This window comes from Chroicocephalus ridibundus, chromosome 5 (assembly GCF_963924245.1).
Source record: "Chroicocephalus ridibundus chromosome 5, bChrRid1.1, whole genome shotgun sequence".
In the NCBI taxonomy this organism is placed as follows: Eukaryota; Metazoa; Chordata; class Aves; order Charadriiformes; family Laridae; genus Chroicocephalus; species Chroicocephalus ridibundus.
In genome coordinates, this window is record NC_086288.1 from 24264100 (window position 1) to 24281141 (window position 17042).

Sequence of the window (17042 nt, forward strand, 5' to 3'; positions counted from 1 at the left end):
TAAAGGAAATTCTTTAATTATATATCTTCCTCATTTATAAATATCTTATTAATTTAGTTTTATTTAGGGTGTCAGAGACCACAAGGTGAAAGCACTTAAATGGTGCAGCAGAAATGTATCGAGTAACTGAAATGGATGCCACATGCTGTCTCTCATGCTCTCGAAGTGCCATAAGAAAGGAGCAGTTCACGACTGTCAGAGGATAAACCCCTTAGTTACTGTGACTATGTCTCTGCAGCACAGACATAAAACACCTGTGAATAATCACATTACTGCATTCCACGCAAAGCCAGTTTCAGAAGCTAAACTGAAATAGAGTTCTTAACCTACCTGACACTTCTAGCCATACTACATTCAGTTATCTAGGGATCAGCACTTAGAACAGCCAAACTCAAGACCGCGTGGCTTCTGAAAGCTTGCAAAGTTCACCTTCCATTTATTTATCCATTCAAAATGCAATCTGTTCCCAGATTTGCTAGACATAAACAGGAGGCAGAAAAAACTCAGCTGCTCAGTTTGGGGCAGGGGAATCCCCATTGCTGTCAAGTTCTGAGCCACTTTTTTATTTTGTGCTGTGTTTGCAATTACAGGGATATTCTCTCTGCTTCTAAGGAATTAACAGTTTCCGTATGACGAATTTACTGAATGTACTTTTTTTTTTGACAAGCTATTTACCAGCTTAATGAAGACTGAATTATGTCAGAAGATAGCAACTTTGGTCAAGTTCCATCAGCAGTAGCTCTTCTATTGAGAGTACTTCTGCCAGTGCCATCTATTTTTTGTTGTTTTGTTTAATCTCCGCAAATTTTGATGGTATAGTAAAGCATTTCTGGCATATTAACCCATGGCAGCTTCTTATGCAATACAGTATTCCTCATCCGATTCTCAAGTTCAAGAGATTTTCTTAGTCAAAGACACCAATACAAATTAAGATCAGACTTTACAAATTAAGATCAGCCAATTTTACTCAACTGATACTAGCGATAAGTGGGATGCCAACATAGTTCTAGGTATTGTTTTAAAAGATACTGGATTTTATTACAACCTTTAAGTCTTTTCTGGACAGAAGTACATACACTCACAAGTTCAGCTCTTGGTGGGGACACAGGACAGGGAAACAGAACAACAGTCCAGAAAGTTTATTGAACAAGAAAGCCTACCTGTATGTGATGAGGTCGAAAAAGAAACTGCCTGTTCAGGTTGGATTTCTCTATCAAGTCTGGATCTGTAATTGTCACCTAAGTCAGAAGGGGCAAAAGCAACAGCTGAAGTCACAATTTAAGTGTAGCACTGAGCAATAATCTTGATGAAATCTCTACAGAAACTTGTCAAAACAAAGTACTCCTATTGGTATCCACTGTGGCTAACAGCTCTGCCAATACCAACTCATTAAATTTTGTTTTAAAAATCAAATACAGCAAGACTGCTACAAGTGTATTCTGCTTCCAGTTGCACACTACTTCCACTCTGTGCTGAGACCATCTTACCCTCTGCACAGAGATCAACCTGAAATAAGGCTTAGATGTTAATATTTTAAGTAATCTAATTATTGTATTATTCCTTGCCACATTACTTTTTAATTAGCAAAGCAAGGTTAACAGGTGACTTACCAATCCTTTGTCTTGCCCAGTACCAACACCAAGAAGCGCAAAGTTTTTTAACATTTCACAGCCTATAGCTCCACAGCCAACCTAAACAAATGACATTTTTAGAGTCAGAAACGTAAATGAAAACCATGAAGAAGATAAAGTAAAATATACAACTCCCATTACAATTTTGGGCCATTTATTCTGCAGTGGCACATGCCATCAGAGCAGCTCTCATTATTTTGAAGACAGTGGATATTAGCTGTATTGACAAAGCACGTGCAGAAAGTGTAACAACGTCATACTCACCAAAAAAACATTCAAATCGTGCAGCTTCTGGCACAGAGAGTCTCCAATACAAGCCCTCAAGGCATCATACCTATCTCCTCTATGCAGGCATAGAAGACAAAACCAGAAGACTAGTAAGTTGTCATTTATCACAGTAGTGTCATTGATGCCAAACTGCACTTCGACATGAACTAAGAAAATCAGACAGAGTCCCCTATAATTCCTAGTCCTCCCATGCTCAAATGACACATGTTCTCAACCCCAAGCCCGTCCCTCCAGCAAACAGCACTGAACTAACTTTAAAAGACATCTTCTGTGCCTGCTTGAGACTCAGGTATGAGCAACACATAAAACAGCAGATTGTAGTTATATTTACCGTGGGAGAAATTCTTCAGTGCCCATTTTTTCTAGAGGTGTTACAATGTCTAACATATCTATATATAGCTGTAAAAAAGAAAAGAAAAACTACTGTAAAAAAGAAAAGAAAAACTAATAAAAACCTGTGAAAAACATTCATGTTATTTTCGTTTAAAAAGTGAAGTAAATATTTTCTATGTACAACACAGCTAGAAATTTAGAAGCACTAAGTTTTTACTGTCAGTGGAAGACTATACAGCATTCAGCTCCCTACAGTTCACTTCACCGTTTTAGTGGACAGGCAAAAGCACCTGGACACCGACGGGAAAAAAAGCTTGTTGAAACACGAGCTGCAAACTTTTGACTTCTGACAGTTACCCCTCCAAATTAGACTGTGAAGTTTTAAAATCTAACTTTATTCTAACACTCACCCTGAGAGTGACAGCACTGCTCTTACATACAGTAGCTTGAACTGGCATCTGGACTACATCACACCTTTTCAGCCATGCACTGACAAGCCAAAGCTCTCCTTGCTTGTGGGAAAACAGAATGGGGTGTCTGAACCCCAAATACAAAAATTTTAACTAAAACTGGCTGCACTTTTATTGTACACCTAAAAACATTATCTTTTTTCCTAAATTCAGTCTCAATCTTTCCCCCTCCCCCCATTATAGAAGTTGTTCAGTCTATTTTGATCATACAGCAGTTACACACAACCATACATTTGTAACATCGTTGCCAAAATAAAGATCCAAACCCAAAGACAGCCTTACCCACTGCTGCAACGGAGAAAATTTTCCTGTTACTGCTTTCAAGACTTCCTGGCTAGCAACACCACCCACTGCTGCAGCCAGAGGAGCCAGAAATCCCTGAGCAGTCCTAGACAGCCATTTCACTACATCTCCATTCACCTGAGGCTGAAAAATAAGACATAACAACACATTTATCCATTCAGTCAAGCAAGTCAGTGCTTGACAGTTTCATAGACTATTGTTTTTCAGAAGAGACAGACAAATTGTTTCACTCTGATTAGCAAAAAGGTTTCCAGCCAAGACAGATCCACTGCATACCCTGTACTTTTAATATGCATTTATCTAAAAAATGGATTCACATAGCCACAGGATTCAGCTTTCGTGTCAGGTGAACGTTCGGCTGAACCTGTGCTGAAACACCGTTCTGTTTCCTCACTTCAGAAAGCCAACTGATCCATCTAAAGATGTACACAAAGACCAGAACAAGGACCAACAAATAAAGCATGACCTTTAGGCAAGTAAATGAGCACATCAAAAATGACTGATAACGACAATGATTCCTTACGCACTTTGTTTTCCAGTGTTTCACTTATGGACATGGCTATTTTCAGCATTTCTTCAGCATCTTGAAGACATCTACCAGGGTAGAAACAATAATGATAACTTAAACATTCCAGAGTCCTTCTAGAAACACATTTAACAGAGAAAAAAAGGCACTGGATACAGTAGGAAGAGGTTGGAAATTTATATTGGTTTTAACAGTGAAGATTAAAGATACACTTCTAAATGTTACAGTTAGCTCAAGAACAGGACTCTTAGTGGAGAAGCCCATGTGCAAGTCCAGTCTTAAGATTTATACTTTGTAAGTAGTTTTCTCTTGTAATTTAACTCAATTAATTTAGTTAGTAATTTAACTAACAATTTAACTCAAAATTATGCACATCAAGAACCACAGCTGAAAAAAAAAATATTACTGCAAATGAAAAAAAACCAAACCCTTCAGACATTTTTTTTTTTTAAATCCTTAAGCTACAGGGTAATTCAGGAATCACTGAAGTAACTTTTCCATATTACCCCCACGATGTGAAAAGAAAAAAAAAAAAAAAAAAAAGGAACAGAGAAAGACTTCCTCCAGAAGCATTTTCTGTCTACCTGGGCCCAGAAAGTGCCATTGCTATATTGGGAAAGCCCTTTTACAAACAAGACATGCATTAGGCAACATTTTTCATCTAGGTTTCTACTTCTCTCTTCTATGTCATCTACTAAGTACCAGACAGACAAGGTACCCTGCTGCACATCAAACCAGTAACTACAACAAAAGGAGAGTTCTGTCTGATTCAAGGCTTAGCAGACACAAGACTTCTGCCTTACCCAATGTTAGGTCTGCGACCAAAGTTCTCCTGGAAGTGGTTCAAGGCAAGCATGGCAACATGGATCTGCAAAGGTGCCTGTTAAGACAACAATAGCTGTTGAGCAGTTACAAGCTCGAGAAAACAGAAGGAAACAAAAGCAACTATTTGAACTCTTATGTTACCACTTCATTTCCCTGTCTCTTAACCACACTGCTACAAAAAAGTTTTTAAATAGCATTAAAAAGTGAATTTGAAATACCTTACACTAATGTTTTTTTACAAACTGGGATTATAAAGTATTACTCAGTGGTAGCGGAATATCCTTCATGCACTTTCAGCACCTGCTTCAACTAAGTCCAACTAAAGAGTCCCCAAAAGAATTTAGTGCTGAAATTGGAAAACGCAGTAAAATCTTCTTTTAACTACACATTAGAATGCATTGCATTTTGCCAAATACCCATACCAAAGTCCAGTATTAAGAATCAAACAGGCAAGTCAGACTTTACATCATCAATCAAACAAAAAGTGATTACACGAACATTTTTAGTTTAAAATTTTAACGAGTCTAAGACTGACACGCTTCGCATGTCCATAATACTTAACTAAAATTGTGTTAAAGGCAAATACTGTTAGCTTCCTTTCAGATTTTAAAAATACCTCTGAGTAATTTTTTCCAAAGAAAAAGAAAAATTATTCTTAGACTGTTAACTCCAGTTTCCCACCAACCTATGATCCCCTTTTTCTGACTATCCCAGCTTTGATGCCAGTGTCATTTTTATCAACCAAACATCATTAGATACATGAAAAAAACCATTGTGTCGCTTACAAAATTTACACTTATTAAAAACTGAGATTTTAAACGGCAGAGGTGGCCGAGCTATGCATTTACAACATACTTGGTGCAAATCAACGATAACAAGCCTCTGTGGTGATCTAAACCATAATATATATTCTGTGTGACCACACAAACTGATACCTCAACTCTTCTTTCACACTTTAAACTAATATTTAACTACTACAGAATAGAATTAGGAAATTAAGTTGTTCTACACAGAAAGCTGCAGATTACATTCCATGTAGTTTTAACATTAAAGCACTTATGCCCAAATCCCGCATGCTAATTACCTGAGGCTTGCTAAAATCCGCAACAAGACATAATGGATTTGTTATCTGCTTCTCCAACCGTTCCTGGAAAAGTAGAATTCATGGTAACAACACATCCACTTTAAGGACACAACAGTCACTGCTACCGGGCAAAACAATACTCTTCCTGGAGAGACTTAAGAACCAAATATCCTTTCTTACTAGTATTGCTATTACTCTCTCAATTATTAATGCTACAAAAGATGCATAAAATAATCATCTACTGCAAGTTTTGCCAATCAAAAATAATCAGAGAGGTAGTTCACATCCTAGTGGCAAGATCCATCACTTAAACTGCTTTGAGGTTGGCTACCAAAGATTTCATACACAACTGGCTGTTTGCTTGTGGAACTTCCACACTCAGGAAGAACAGGAAGATACCGCTTCAGAGAGACAAGATACTGAGCTGTGTATTCTCCTATCAGAAGCAGCTGGTCCTCACTCCCAGCTTTTCAGAAGGTTTGAGGGCAGTCAAGATCTACTTTCTGCGGACCCAGAAAAGCACGCAGCACAATGCAGCTTGCAACTCCTCTTATCCAACTGTTCCTTCCTCTCAGAAGGCCACCAAGAAACCACATTCATAGACGTTCATGGAGTCCCCATAAGTACAGGGATAGGATGCCCATATTTTTTTTTCCCCCCTCTATATCAGCAGGCAACTTTGAAATCTTTCCTATTCTCTATGGTTTACTAAATCAGTTTTGCCATTCCTACCCAACAGAATTAGTGTGAACCCAAATTAGGGGTAACGAAATCATGTATCTGCTGAACTCCGCTTCCAGTGCTCAGACCATTAACACTTAAGAACCTGGTAATGCCAAGCACACACTTACAAAGTAAAACGTCTTGGGCGTCTTCACTTGGACAGCTATGCCTCCATGTAAGTAAGGCTCCATATCCGACGTATTGCCAATGCTGAAGGAATAAGGTGACACCACTGTAAAGTGACGAGAATAAACAGTGACTAATTAATTAATAATTAGTTAGAATAATTAAAAGTGTCATTGGATACTGCAATTCTGCGTACAATAAACTCATGTTTTGCCAATGCTTTTTGCGCTGTAATTTTGTAGTGTGCAACCTTGCTTTGAAAGCATAAACACAGTTGATCCTCGTAACAGGATTGTCCCTCTCTGCCAGTTTCTGGGCTAAAGTATTAGTTTCACATGATCTGTTATGAAATAAGCTTTTTAAAGGGGTAGCATATTTAACAAGAATTCCGATGACCACAGCTCTGTAAGAAAAATGAAATCGCTCTCAGTTTTATTTAGACTGTGCACAGCAGTGTCCAGTATATTGCTCAGAGTAGGATTTTAGCCCCGTGACTAGAACAACAGACAATCAAAAAGGGCAGCTGGGGCATTTAAGTCACATTGTTAATTCATGGAAAACTGAAACCAAAAGCTGGGCTGATTAAGAGGAAGGAACTGAACGGCATCAGCACTAGCAAAACAAAAGGGTTCAGAGAGAACAGACTCAACCATGTGTTTCAAAAGGTACTGTATTTCCCTCAAAGCACAAAATACTTGAAAACAACCAACCAACCCCCATTCTCTCTTCTGCTCCAGAAAAATAGGCACTCAGATCTAGGAACTGGGCAATTCCCTAGCACCGAAAGGAACCAAGCAGTAGGTCTTGGAACATGCATGATGCAGACCACAGCAGGGTAAACATAATCACGAGAACCCCTTCAAAAGCATGCTTAGAAACAAAGTGATGTCAATGCACCGCTGTACACTTAAATTGTCACCCAAAAAACTACAAGGCAAACAGTTACAAAGTGGTGGTAATTTAGTCCAAAACCATGACAGAAGCACAGGCATTACTGGACCCTCAAAAAAACAAAACAGGTTTGTCAGCAAACTAATGACGGTAACCTCAGAGGCTGCCAACTTGTTTCCACTAGCTGAGAGTTTCCATTGCTCCTTACACAGCAAGATGAGTTTGGAAAGACTTCACTAAATGGAAACGGAGTCAAGGCAACACAAGGAAGATCAGTGCACCAGAAAGCCTTTTTTTTGTGCAAGCTCACTGGAGGTCTGCACAACCAAGCAGTCCTCTGGCTACAGTAACTAACACTACAGTGGCTAAAACAGGCCAAAAAATAAAAACCTTGCAAATAAGTAAGCAACAGTTTACTCAGTTTACCTGTTATTTGGTGTGTGGATCCATTTAAGCATGACATTCCATTAACTTCCCGAAAGGTTAAGAACTGTCCTGTCTCAAGCCTGTGTGGATGATTTTCAAGGCAAGTGACAATACCAGGATTTGACTGAAAGTGAAAATGGCAAAGTTAGCAAGGAGGAAAGTGTCTTGGGTAAAGGAGTCATGCTTCATCGTAGACAGACAGCATTTTGGCTATTGCAACTGCAGCCTCTAATACTTTTAGCACCTCAGTTCTGCCATAACAAGGGAGTTACCTATAACTTTTTCAATTCTGTTGGTTTTTCAATTTAACAGTGTTTTCATGACACAGACACTTTCCTTTTTACCTCTTACAGTTCTCAGCATGTTAGCAAACTGCATTTGTTAGTTCTTAGCAGTCAAATTCATTGTTCTGTTGTGAAGTAGTAGCAAATTTATTTCCTTTTCTCAAACCTGAAATAGACTACCTGGACAAAGAAATTTTTAGAGACATTAAGAAATAAAATCTTGTGAATGGTCCTTATTACTCCATGCTTCCTTTCCATCTAATCTTAAAAAGGACACCCCAAACTCATTCTTAAAAGTTAGGAAGCTTACAAAGCTGGACGTCCTTAAATACAGGAAAACCACAGCCTCAAGCAGATCACAAACAACCAAGCTTGCACTTGCAGACAACTCAGACAACATCTCATCACGCTACAGGATGCCATGCCAACCTCCCATGCACACAGAGACCCCTCTGCAGTCAGAAGATGTCTCATCAAGACCTTATGGTGCAGCTCAGGCTGTAACGCAGTGGACTTGCAAGCAAGCCTGGCCTATAAAGCCTCCTGCTATCCCTTCTTGAGCTTCCAATATTAGAAAGATTTCAGTTAAGTAGCATGAAAGTTAATTACTGTGGACTACATTATTCTCTGTGGCACGGAGAATGGCAAATGAGTTTGACCACAGAAAATTGTTCTCTGATTTAGGGACAGAATGCCACCTCAACCCTGTCCACAGGACAAGAACAGCCTCTTCATGGTGTTTTTTGGTATTGACTTGTAATTCCAGTCAGTTTTACACTTCAAAGAGTGGAAGCAAGATACAACTAAACTTAAGTATCAGATTATGAATCACAGGATATATAGACACACAGATATATATTCATTCCTTGACTTGGCAGGCAATCAGCACAAGCCATGAAACATAACTGTACTCTTTATGTAATTAATGAGAACAATCAATCACCCATTACCTTTTAAAGATATCAAAGAACAGGCTACCCAAATCATCATATCGTGAGCTTTAATTCATATCAAACCTAACTTGCTATACAACCCCTTCCAGTTGGGTTATTATTACATCTAAACTGGAGATATGACAGAAGACTTGCTGTGAGGCTATAGTCTGGATCTGGACTTCCAGAGTTGAAAGAAGGAGATAAAGTTGTTTCCATTTATAAAACAACAATGCAAGATCAAATGGATATCTGGACATTCTGCACTGGAAGTATTAGCAATAATATCCTCTTCTTGTCACCTCTGCTTTAATAGGTTAAAACAAACACTGAAATTTCTTTTCAAAGCAGGCTCTCAATCCCCTTGATCATGCCAGTAGTCCTCCTCTATATGTGCTGCAGTTTCTCATAAAAAGGGGCTATTTTCATGCCTATTTCAAGGCTTCCCGAAAAGGCTTAACCTATTCCCACACCAAGGCTGTGTCCTATTCTCTCTGTATCTCCTGGTTTGTTTCTCTCTCTCTCCCTCTCAAAAAAGACGACTCAATATTGTGCTGTTACATTGTACGCAGTGACCAGGAGGCATCAGTATGCTCTACAATGTTAGCACCTTATCACTGACACAAGAATGAACTTTGTTTGCCTCTGCTATAGAGCCAATTTTCAACTGCTTAGCAGGCTGTTGAAGTGAAACACTCTGTCTGGTCACATGGCCAACAACGAATCGTTATAAAAAAAATTAAAGCAGCACAATGACTTCTATTCCTTACTTGTGTTATATTTGAAATGAAGATCTCCTTTGGCTCCTCTCCCGTTGTATCCAACACTTCAAATTCATCACCGAAGTCACAAAACAATCGTGAACACATTCCATATACATCTGCACTGATAAACTACAACAGAATGTAAAAATCATGAGTATCCCTAAAACAGCACAAGCCAAAGGAATGACCTCTCACATTCAACCTTGTCCAAGGCTAGCAGGTTTAACTTCTACAGCAGAAACTTTTCACGTGCACCCAGGCCACTGACTACATAGCACAGCATTCATGACAGACTTTGAACCTGCATAAGCACTTCAGAAACCCGAACACAAAACACAGGAATCACACCAATATGCAGTGAAATAGTGAAATACTGCCATTTCTACTACTGTTACATTCGGTCTCAGCACGTTCTTTCAGGACAATTATGAGTTAACAGGGAAAACTATTTCTTTAACAGAACTTCTTGTGGTTTGTTTCTGGTTTTTGGTTTTGTGTTGTTTATTTTTTATTTTTTTTTAAAAACAAAGCTACGGTTATCTGGGCTGATATCTAAATAACAGCAGACGTACGTACAGAGTAGCAGCATCGTACTCCCAAAATCTCATACTGATCCATCAACATGCTCTCTGCATAGAACTATATACTTCATAACCAGCTTTCTCCATTTCTGTGTGGAACATGCCGGAGGTCCAGAATGCTCATTGTACAGATTATTCATGTGCTTAATTTTTTACATTACCTTAATAGGTGGCTGCTGAGCGTGACAGAAGTCATTAATCTTCTTCTGCAGCAACAGACTTACTTCAGTCAATATGACACACTGCGAACAAGAACAGAAATAAATCTAAGACACTGGAAGCAATCAACATCTTCAGGCTATGGAAAAAGTAGTACTAACAGTAAGTTACTCAGGTGTCCTGATTCCTCTCCCCCACACATAAACAGAGAAAGCAGTCTTGAGTCAGTTTTCTCATTACACATCAGAACAGACAAGTTACTGTTCCACAAGTTCTGGAAAGAAGATGAGCAAGAACAGGAACAGCAAATTCCCGCTTTTTTTTTTTTTTTTTACTGCAGCTGCGAAGCTCAAAACCTAATTAGAATACTTACAAAACGGTTATGGATAATCTCAGAGAGAATGTAGATCTTGAATTTTAAGACTAAAGTTAGCAAAACAAACACAAATGATGCTCATCAGAGCATACCAAGAAGTCTGCACAAGCTTCAAGTACTGGTGCTCATCAAATTGCAGACATACAGTTTCTGCAAGCATTCTTTTAAAGTTTAGGATAGTATTGGGTTACAAGGCACATGCCCTGCATCCCATTCAGTTATACATAGCTTATTATAGCTGGGACATTCAGAAACTTGGTGAGCTTGGGTATAACCGATAACCACACAGTAAAAGTTCCCAACTCAGCCTGAGCCATGCACACAGGGAGGAGACAGCTGACTGAACAACTGAAAACATCCTCATTCCACCACAGAGGAGCTTACGTTTCATTAGATACATACATAAGTGATCTTTCTAATTATATAGCCTGAATTTCTACTGCCTGGAATACAGCAGACAAAACACATACAAAACGTCTGTGCTACATAGCTGCAAAAAAAAGTCACAGTTTCACCTCTGAACAGCAAAAAAAAACCTGTACGGCTATATCACTTATTGTCATAGTGAATTCCATAATAAGTGTCATAAGAAAATGGTAGGAATACAAAACCACCCCTGTAAAAAAAAAACAAACAAGCATGACCATTTCATTAGTTCAAATACAAGACCTACTTCTTTCTTTACATCATCTCAAAATGTACTTCAAAATTTTTTTTAATTTTATTTACTTATATAAAAAAAATCCAAGTTGTTTGCTCTGAGCAAAATACCACATAAAACTGCTTTAAGAGTGACATACCTGGTACTGCTTTAGAAAAGACAGATCTGTGGTTTCATCTAGTGGCACAGTTGATGCTGCTACATGGACATATGGATTGAGTTCTGCAATACGATGAAGTGTGGCCTCAGCCCTGAAAGAACAGCAACTTAAAAGTTTCAAACAGCAACTCTTTTTTTATGCATCTACAAAATGGTATTTTCAATACAGAATTTCATACCACACATTCCCTACAGGTGTCTCCAGGCAAAAAAAAAAAAAAAAAAACCCAGGCAATAACCACCAACTCATTTATTCACACTTAAATTCCTAGCAGATCTGAGGAAAACAGCTCTGTCCAATATACAACAGGACTCACTGATGCTCTGGTGTCATGCTGTTTTCTAGTCTCGCATAGGTGTCTGAGAAAGCCCAAGGAAGAAATGCACCCTGGCCCCCACTATTAACTTTACAAGCTCCCAACTGCAAGAAGTGAAATGTTTGACTCAGACAGAAAGCCAGCATCAACCTAGACTTCCCCCAATATCTACTTGGGCACTGCACTGCCCTGGTTTGAGGTAAAACTGAACCAAGCTTCTGTTCAGTAATTTTACTTCTTAGCTAGGCCTCTTCTAATTCTCTGAAATTAACAGCATGTTGTGTTGAAAATGGTTTGTTTTCAGAGGGATAAGAGCAATGTTTACAGTTTGTGCCAAGGAATGGTATACAGAGAGGCTCCTGCTTACATTTATTGCTGTAACAACCAAGGTCAGCTGATTTCGTTATTTGCCCCATTGGAGGGTCGGAAGCAGAAAAGTGTAGAGGGGTCCCGACAGAGGAGTGGACAGGACAGGTGACCAAAAATTGACCAACAGGGGTATTCCATCCCATTTGCCCCATGCCCAGTATAAATGCTGAGGGATCAAAGAGGCAACTCTCTCCCTTCAATGGCCGACACCTGAGGAGGACCCTGTCTGTTCATCTGCCTTTGATCCCGATCCGCGGCTTCCTGACTTGATCTGTGGAATCCAGTTCCCATCCATCACTGTGTCCAGTCTGGGACTTCCCCAGTGCCTGATGGTGATGTTATCCTGGGAGCTTAATATGGTTTTGTATATACACTGTATCTATTTCATTATTTTCCTTTTTATTTTATTATTAATGTTTCATTAAAGTAGTTTAGTTTCTTCTAAACTCGTAAATCTCTTTATCTCTCCTCCTCCTCTCTGTGTATGAGAGGTTGGGGGGAGCATCTGTCATCAGCCACTGGCCAATTTGGCCAAAACCACGACACACTCAAAGCCAGTAACTGCAGAGAAAGGGTTTAACGAGTGTTTGATACGTATTAGCACCACCAGGACGATGAACTGTTATTTTTGCCCCTGATGAAACTGTTACTCCCGGTCAAATTCAGTCCTCCCTAACTTCAAAGACTTCACGAACCTGTTCCTTTGACTGGTAATATCATCTTCATGGATGAAGAAGTTGATCCCCAAATCCCATTTTGTGCACTGCCTGGTGTCGTGAACCGTAAGAGCCTAAGAAAGTTCAGCAAAAAGCATTTACTGGCAGAAGTGTACATGGTCATAGCACCCCAAAGGATAGATCAAGCCCCACATGAAATGCTGGAGGACAAGCACTGCAGAAGATTTAGTTGTACCATGTATAAGAACAAGCTCCTCCAACCTCCAATATGTACTTCATTAAGCATCTTCCTCCAAGCTTGCACTGATGAGAGCCTTTAAATACCGACGATTATTTTTGCCACGCTGTGATTAATGGCCAATTGCAATCTGTAAATTAATGGACTCCCAAAACTAAAAACAAGTTTGGTTTTCTTTGAGTGGAAGAATGAGTTTTAAAAGGCTGCTCTGATAAAATTAATCCCAGCAGCACAAAAACAGCTGCACCCAACCATTCTAATGTCTACACAAAAGGCTTCTGATGGATGACAGAATAGGATAACATATTTTGAATAGTTTGGCTTTTGAGTTTATACCACTCCTTTTAGGAGAGACCACTCTTGTACAAAAGGATTCAATGTCTGATCAGCAGCTGGCTAAAATATTACATGAGGTATTTCAGAGTGCAGTAGACATTACCATGAGACTCAGACCATACCGCTAGAACAAGCAGATTATTAAAAGTTTTCACCCCCAGGTCCTCAAATGTTTTGCAATCCTTCTACTGAAAGACAGTTTCAGAAACTTAAGATTAGCTAGCTAGTAGTGTTGTCCCTCTTTCTCCCCTTCTCGCCCAAGAATACCCAACAACAGAACTCTTACTTACCTTTACCCCAGCCAGAATTATATTTTTGGCTGAAAGAAAAAAAAAGAAACAAACAGAAAGAGAGGGACTATTACAGATTTCTTCCAAATCTGTAATTGAATAGTTACGTGGGTGGACAATAACAGTATGTCATTGCTAAGAACTTCACAGCTTAAGGGTTTGTTCTCTTTTACATTTGGCTCAAGCATTCTACGGCACCATTGAAAGCAGAACAACATGAGCAAGGTTAAAAAGGCTCTCTATATTTGTCATTTGTCAGCTGTCCATCCCACAAGCGTGACTATGGAGACACTAACGACAATAAACTGCAAAACTCCAAGACTCTATTCTGGCATCTGGTGCAGAGTACCATTAAAGCCAACTGAAAGCGCAATACACCAGGTAAGAACCAGTCAGGGCAAGTCTTGCTCATAAAGAGTAAGGGAACCTGTTAAGGAGTCTCTTCACCAAGGCATTTATGCCTTTTTCACCACATTGCATCTGTTTTCCTATCTACCACCCCCCTCATTTCCTACATGGGGATAGTTCAGGCTATAGCTGTTCCTGTATTATATTCACTGATACTGATGCCTAAAAGAATAACTCAGATTACCCACCCTCAACCTCACCCAAGAAACAAGATTTTGGGTAAAGCAATCTGGCCCATGAAAGCACATTTTAAAGTAAAATTTGCAATGTTATTCTACTAAAAAGCTTACTAGAGAAAAGTTCCTGCACCTGCTCTGTAACTCACATGCATCAGGCACATATAGATTCACTCGCATACTTTGGACATGCTTACTACATCTAAAATCAGCTTTACAAGTATTCTGAAACAGTATGTTAGCATACACTTATGTCTGCTTAAATAAATGTTAGCTAACTTACCAATCTCCACACCAAGGCCACCTATACCACTCAGGAATACGTGGGACTGAGCCATCTTCTGCATTGCCGTGTCTCCAAGAACATACCTCTGGCGACTACAGCAAAGATAAATTCAGATCAAAACAAAATACAAATAAAGTCAAGAGTGTATGAACGCAAGTCAAGAATTCCCAGTCATTTCCGAAAAAGTTTGAATATTATCAGTTGTTCTATCATCCAATCAGTTTTTAATCCGCAATACCAAGTTCTGCAGGTAAGTCTGCGTCACTAGTGACGAGTTCACAGTTCTGTTTAACAGCCCTCCATTCAACAAGCAACTGAGGACATAAACTTCATGAACTGTACAGTGCCTCAGTAAATAAATGTGTATCAAATGTAATATTTGCACTCACAATCCAAATAGTGAAATGCACTTAGTACAGACCTTTCCAGTGCCAGGATTTAGAGAACAGAAATAACTTTTAATTTTAAATCACTGTAAAACCTATTCAGTAGAGTAGGTTTTCTGAATTAACTATTGAAGACACAAGCCTTGTCTTTCACATAACTGCGTGTAAATGTTAAGTGTTGCTGAAAAGTCAAGAGCAATGCTTAAAAATCAGATATTCTTACCTATACAAAGCATCATCAATTTCCATAGAGTCTGCCGCCATGATGCAATGTGATTTGTTTACACTAGAAGGGTTACAAAAAGAAATAATCTGATTACATTGGATGCAATTTCACAGTTGGCCACCCCACTCAATTCTTCAATAGAGGAACTGAAAAACACAAGAAAATGATGTTACATAGGAATCACTTTGAACATTAAGAAGCTGATAGAACACCACAGCATTTAAGTAATTAAAATGTGCAGGAGCCAGAAGACAAGAACACCCATACTTCAATAAATTATTTCAAAATAGACAGCCATATTCCTTTCCCCACTGAGGAGACACAAGACTTCCTTCTTGTATTTGCTACAGTTAGATGTACTAAAAGTACAATTCCATTTTATATTAACAGCTCCAAGCTATTTAACTTGGATCTTCCTGATTGGTGCTTATTTAAAAAAAAAAAAAGAAAGATCAAAGATCCCTGAATGACTAGGAATAATTATTTATGCTGCGTTATTTCTATGTTAATTGAAAACTCTTAGGAAACAAGTTCCTATTTTAGCTAGCTGAATAAATCAATACCCAAAGATCTGAATTAATACATCATTTAACTAAGACATCAAGTTAAACAGTTTGATAGGATTTTAAAAAAACAACCATAATCTGTGCTACTAAGGCCTTCAGCCATTAGCAAAGACTTTTTTCATTGTTAAGTTACCTTAGTGATAACTAAGCACTAGGATTTGGAACAAACTACCACTGGGCTGCTTGTTTCTTGTTATGCAGACTGGGAATTGATGCTTCCTAGACCTGGCAGGTGACTGCCACCAAACACAGGACAAGTAAAATAGACCCCACGTATGACCCAAAACACCAGTTCCCATCCCTACTACGAAGGTACACATCTTATTTCAATTCCCTACAAGCTGCCTTGGAAACCAGATGTGACTGACAACTCCCTCTCCTATGAGATTGAAAGTAAAGGCCCAGACATACAAGTCTTTTCTCTGAGAGCGCAGATATACCCTAAAACAGTTTTCAAGGCAATCCTGCACAAAGGTTAACTCTTATTTACTGTTCAGATGGGACAAACATTTTAACATTTCTGATATGTGGCACCTGCAGCCTGTCACAACTTGACGACTACAACATTCTGACCTTAGATTTGTCCTTTTGAGTTTTTAGGCTGAATTAGAAAGCGCCGAAGTAACATAGCAAGGGACAGAGTTATTGAAAGCAAGCCACAAATCTCACCAGTTAAGGTCTTCCACAGGGTGGATATTAACTCCTACACGTAAGCTAACACACAAGACAGTCAACAGGAGGCACCTCCACTGCAACATATACCACCAGTCACCTGTGCCCTTATATAACAAGGGATGCAGATAAGCAATGCTAATGTTATCAGATCACCCCAGGATCTAGATCTCAAGCCAGAGAGCAACACGCCTCATCTGAGAGGCACAGGCTTCAGTCCCTGCATAGGTAAAAGCCTTCATTTCACCCACTGCCTGGGACACAAGACCGGATGTTCCCCTCGAAGTAAGCCACCACCATTTCATTACAGCCAAAAGTAATCATCCCCGAGCTGTTCTGCTCCTCCACGATCACCGTCCACAAAAAGCACAGGTACTCTGGGACTGCCCAGCATAAACAAATTGTGGTACTAAGGATAATAAACCTACCCCTGGAAAAAACACCCAACTTCCTCTGCTGTGGTTGCTGACATCCATCTCATTCAGTGGTGCCCTCCCGGTGTTTTGTAAACAACGAGGATGTGCGATCAACCCATAAGAGAACCTTCTCCACC

The 17042-nt window shown here is 39.2% G+C and overlaps 1 protein-coding gene across 2 annotated transcripts in view; it reads right to left on the minus strand.

The window, feature by feature from the left end:
* Positions 1 to 17042, minus strand: part of UBA6 (ubiquitin like modifier activating enzyme 6) — a 30729-nt gene that overhangs the window by 12589 nt on the left and 1098 nt on the right. For both annotated transcript variants that reach the window (XM_063335706.1, XM_063335705.1), the window contains exons 3-19: positions 15249 to 15311; positions 14637 to 14731; positions 13770 to 13798; positions 12924 to 13018; positions 11523 to 11634; positions 10349 to 10429; positions 9613 to 9735; positions 7627 to 7750; positions 6312 to 6415; positions 5461 to 5523; positions 4355 to 4431; positions 3553 to 3619; positions 3005 to 3148; positions 2251 to 2318; positions 1896 to 1974; positions 1611 to 1691; positions 1161 to 1238 (exon numbers count right to left, since the gene is read on the minus strand). In XM_063335706.1, the coding sequence (XP_063191776.1) occupies positions 1161 to 1238; positions 1611 to 1691; positions 1896 to 1974; positions 2251 to 2318; positions 3005 to 3148; positions 3553 to 3619; positions 4355 to 4431; positions 5461 to 5523; positions 6312 to 6415; positions 7627 to 7750; positions 9613 to 9735; positions 10349 to 10429; positions 11523 to 11634; positions 12924 to 13018; positions 13770 to 13798; positions 14637 to 14731; positions 15249 to 15289 (1461 nt within the window). In that variant the 5' untranslated portion in view covers positions 15290 to 15311. The remainder of the gene's footprint in view (positions 1 to 1160; positions 1239 to 1610; positions 1692 to 1895; positions 1975 to 2250; positions 2319 to 3004; positions 3149 to 3552; positions 3620 to 4354; positions 4432 to 5460; positions 5524 to 6311; positions 6416 to 7626; positions 7751 to 9612; positions 9736 to 10348; positions 10430 to 11522; positions 11635 to 12923; positions 13019 to 13769; positions 13799 to 14636; positions 14732 to 15248; positions 15312 to 17042) is intronic.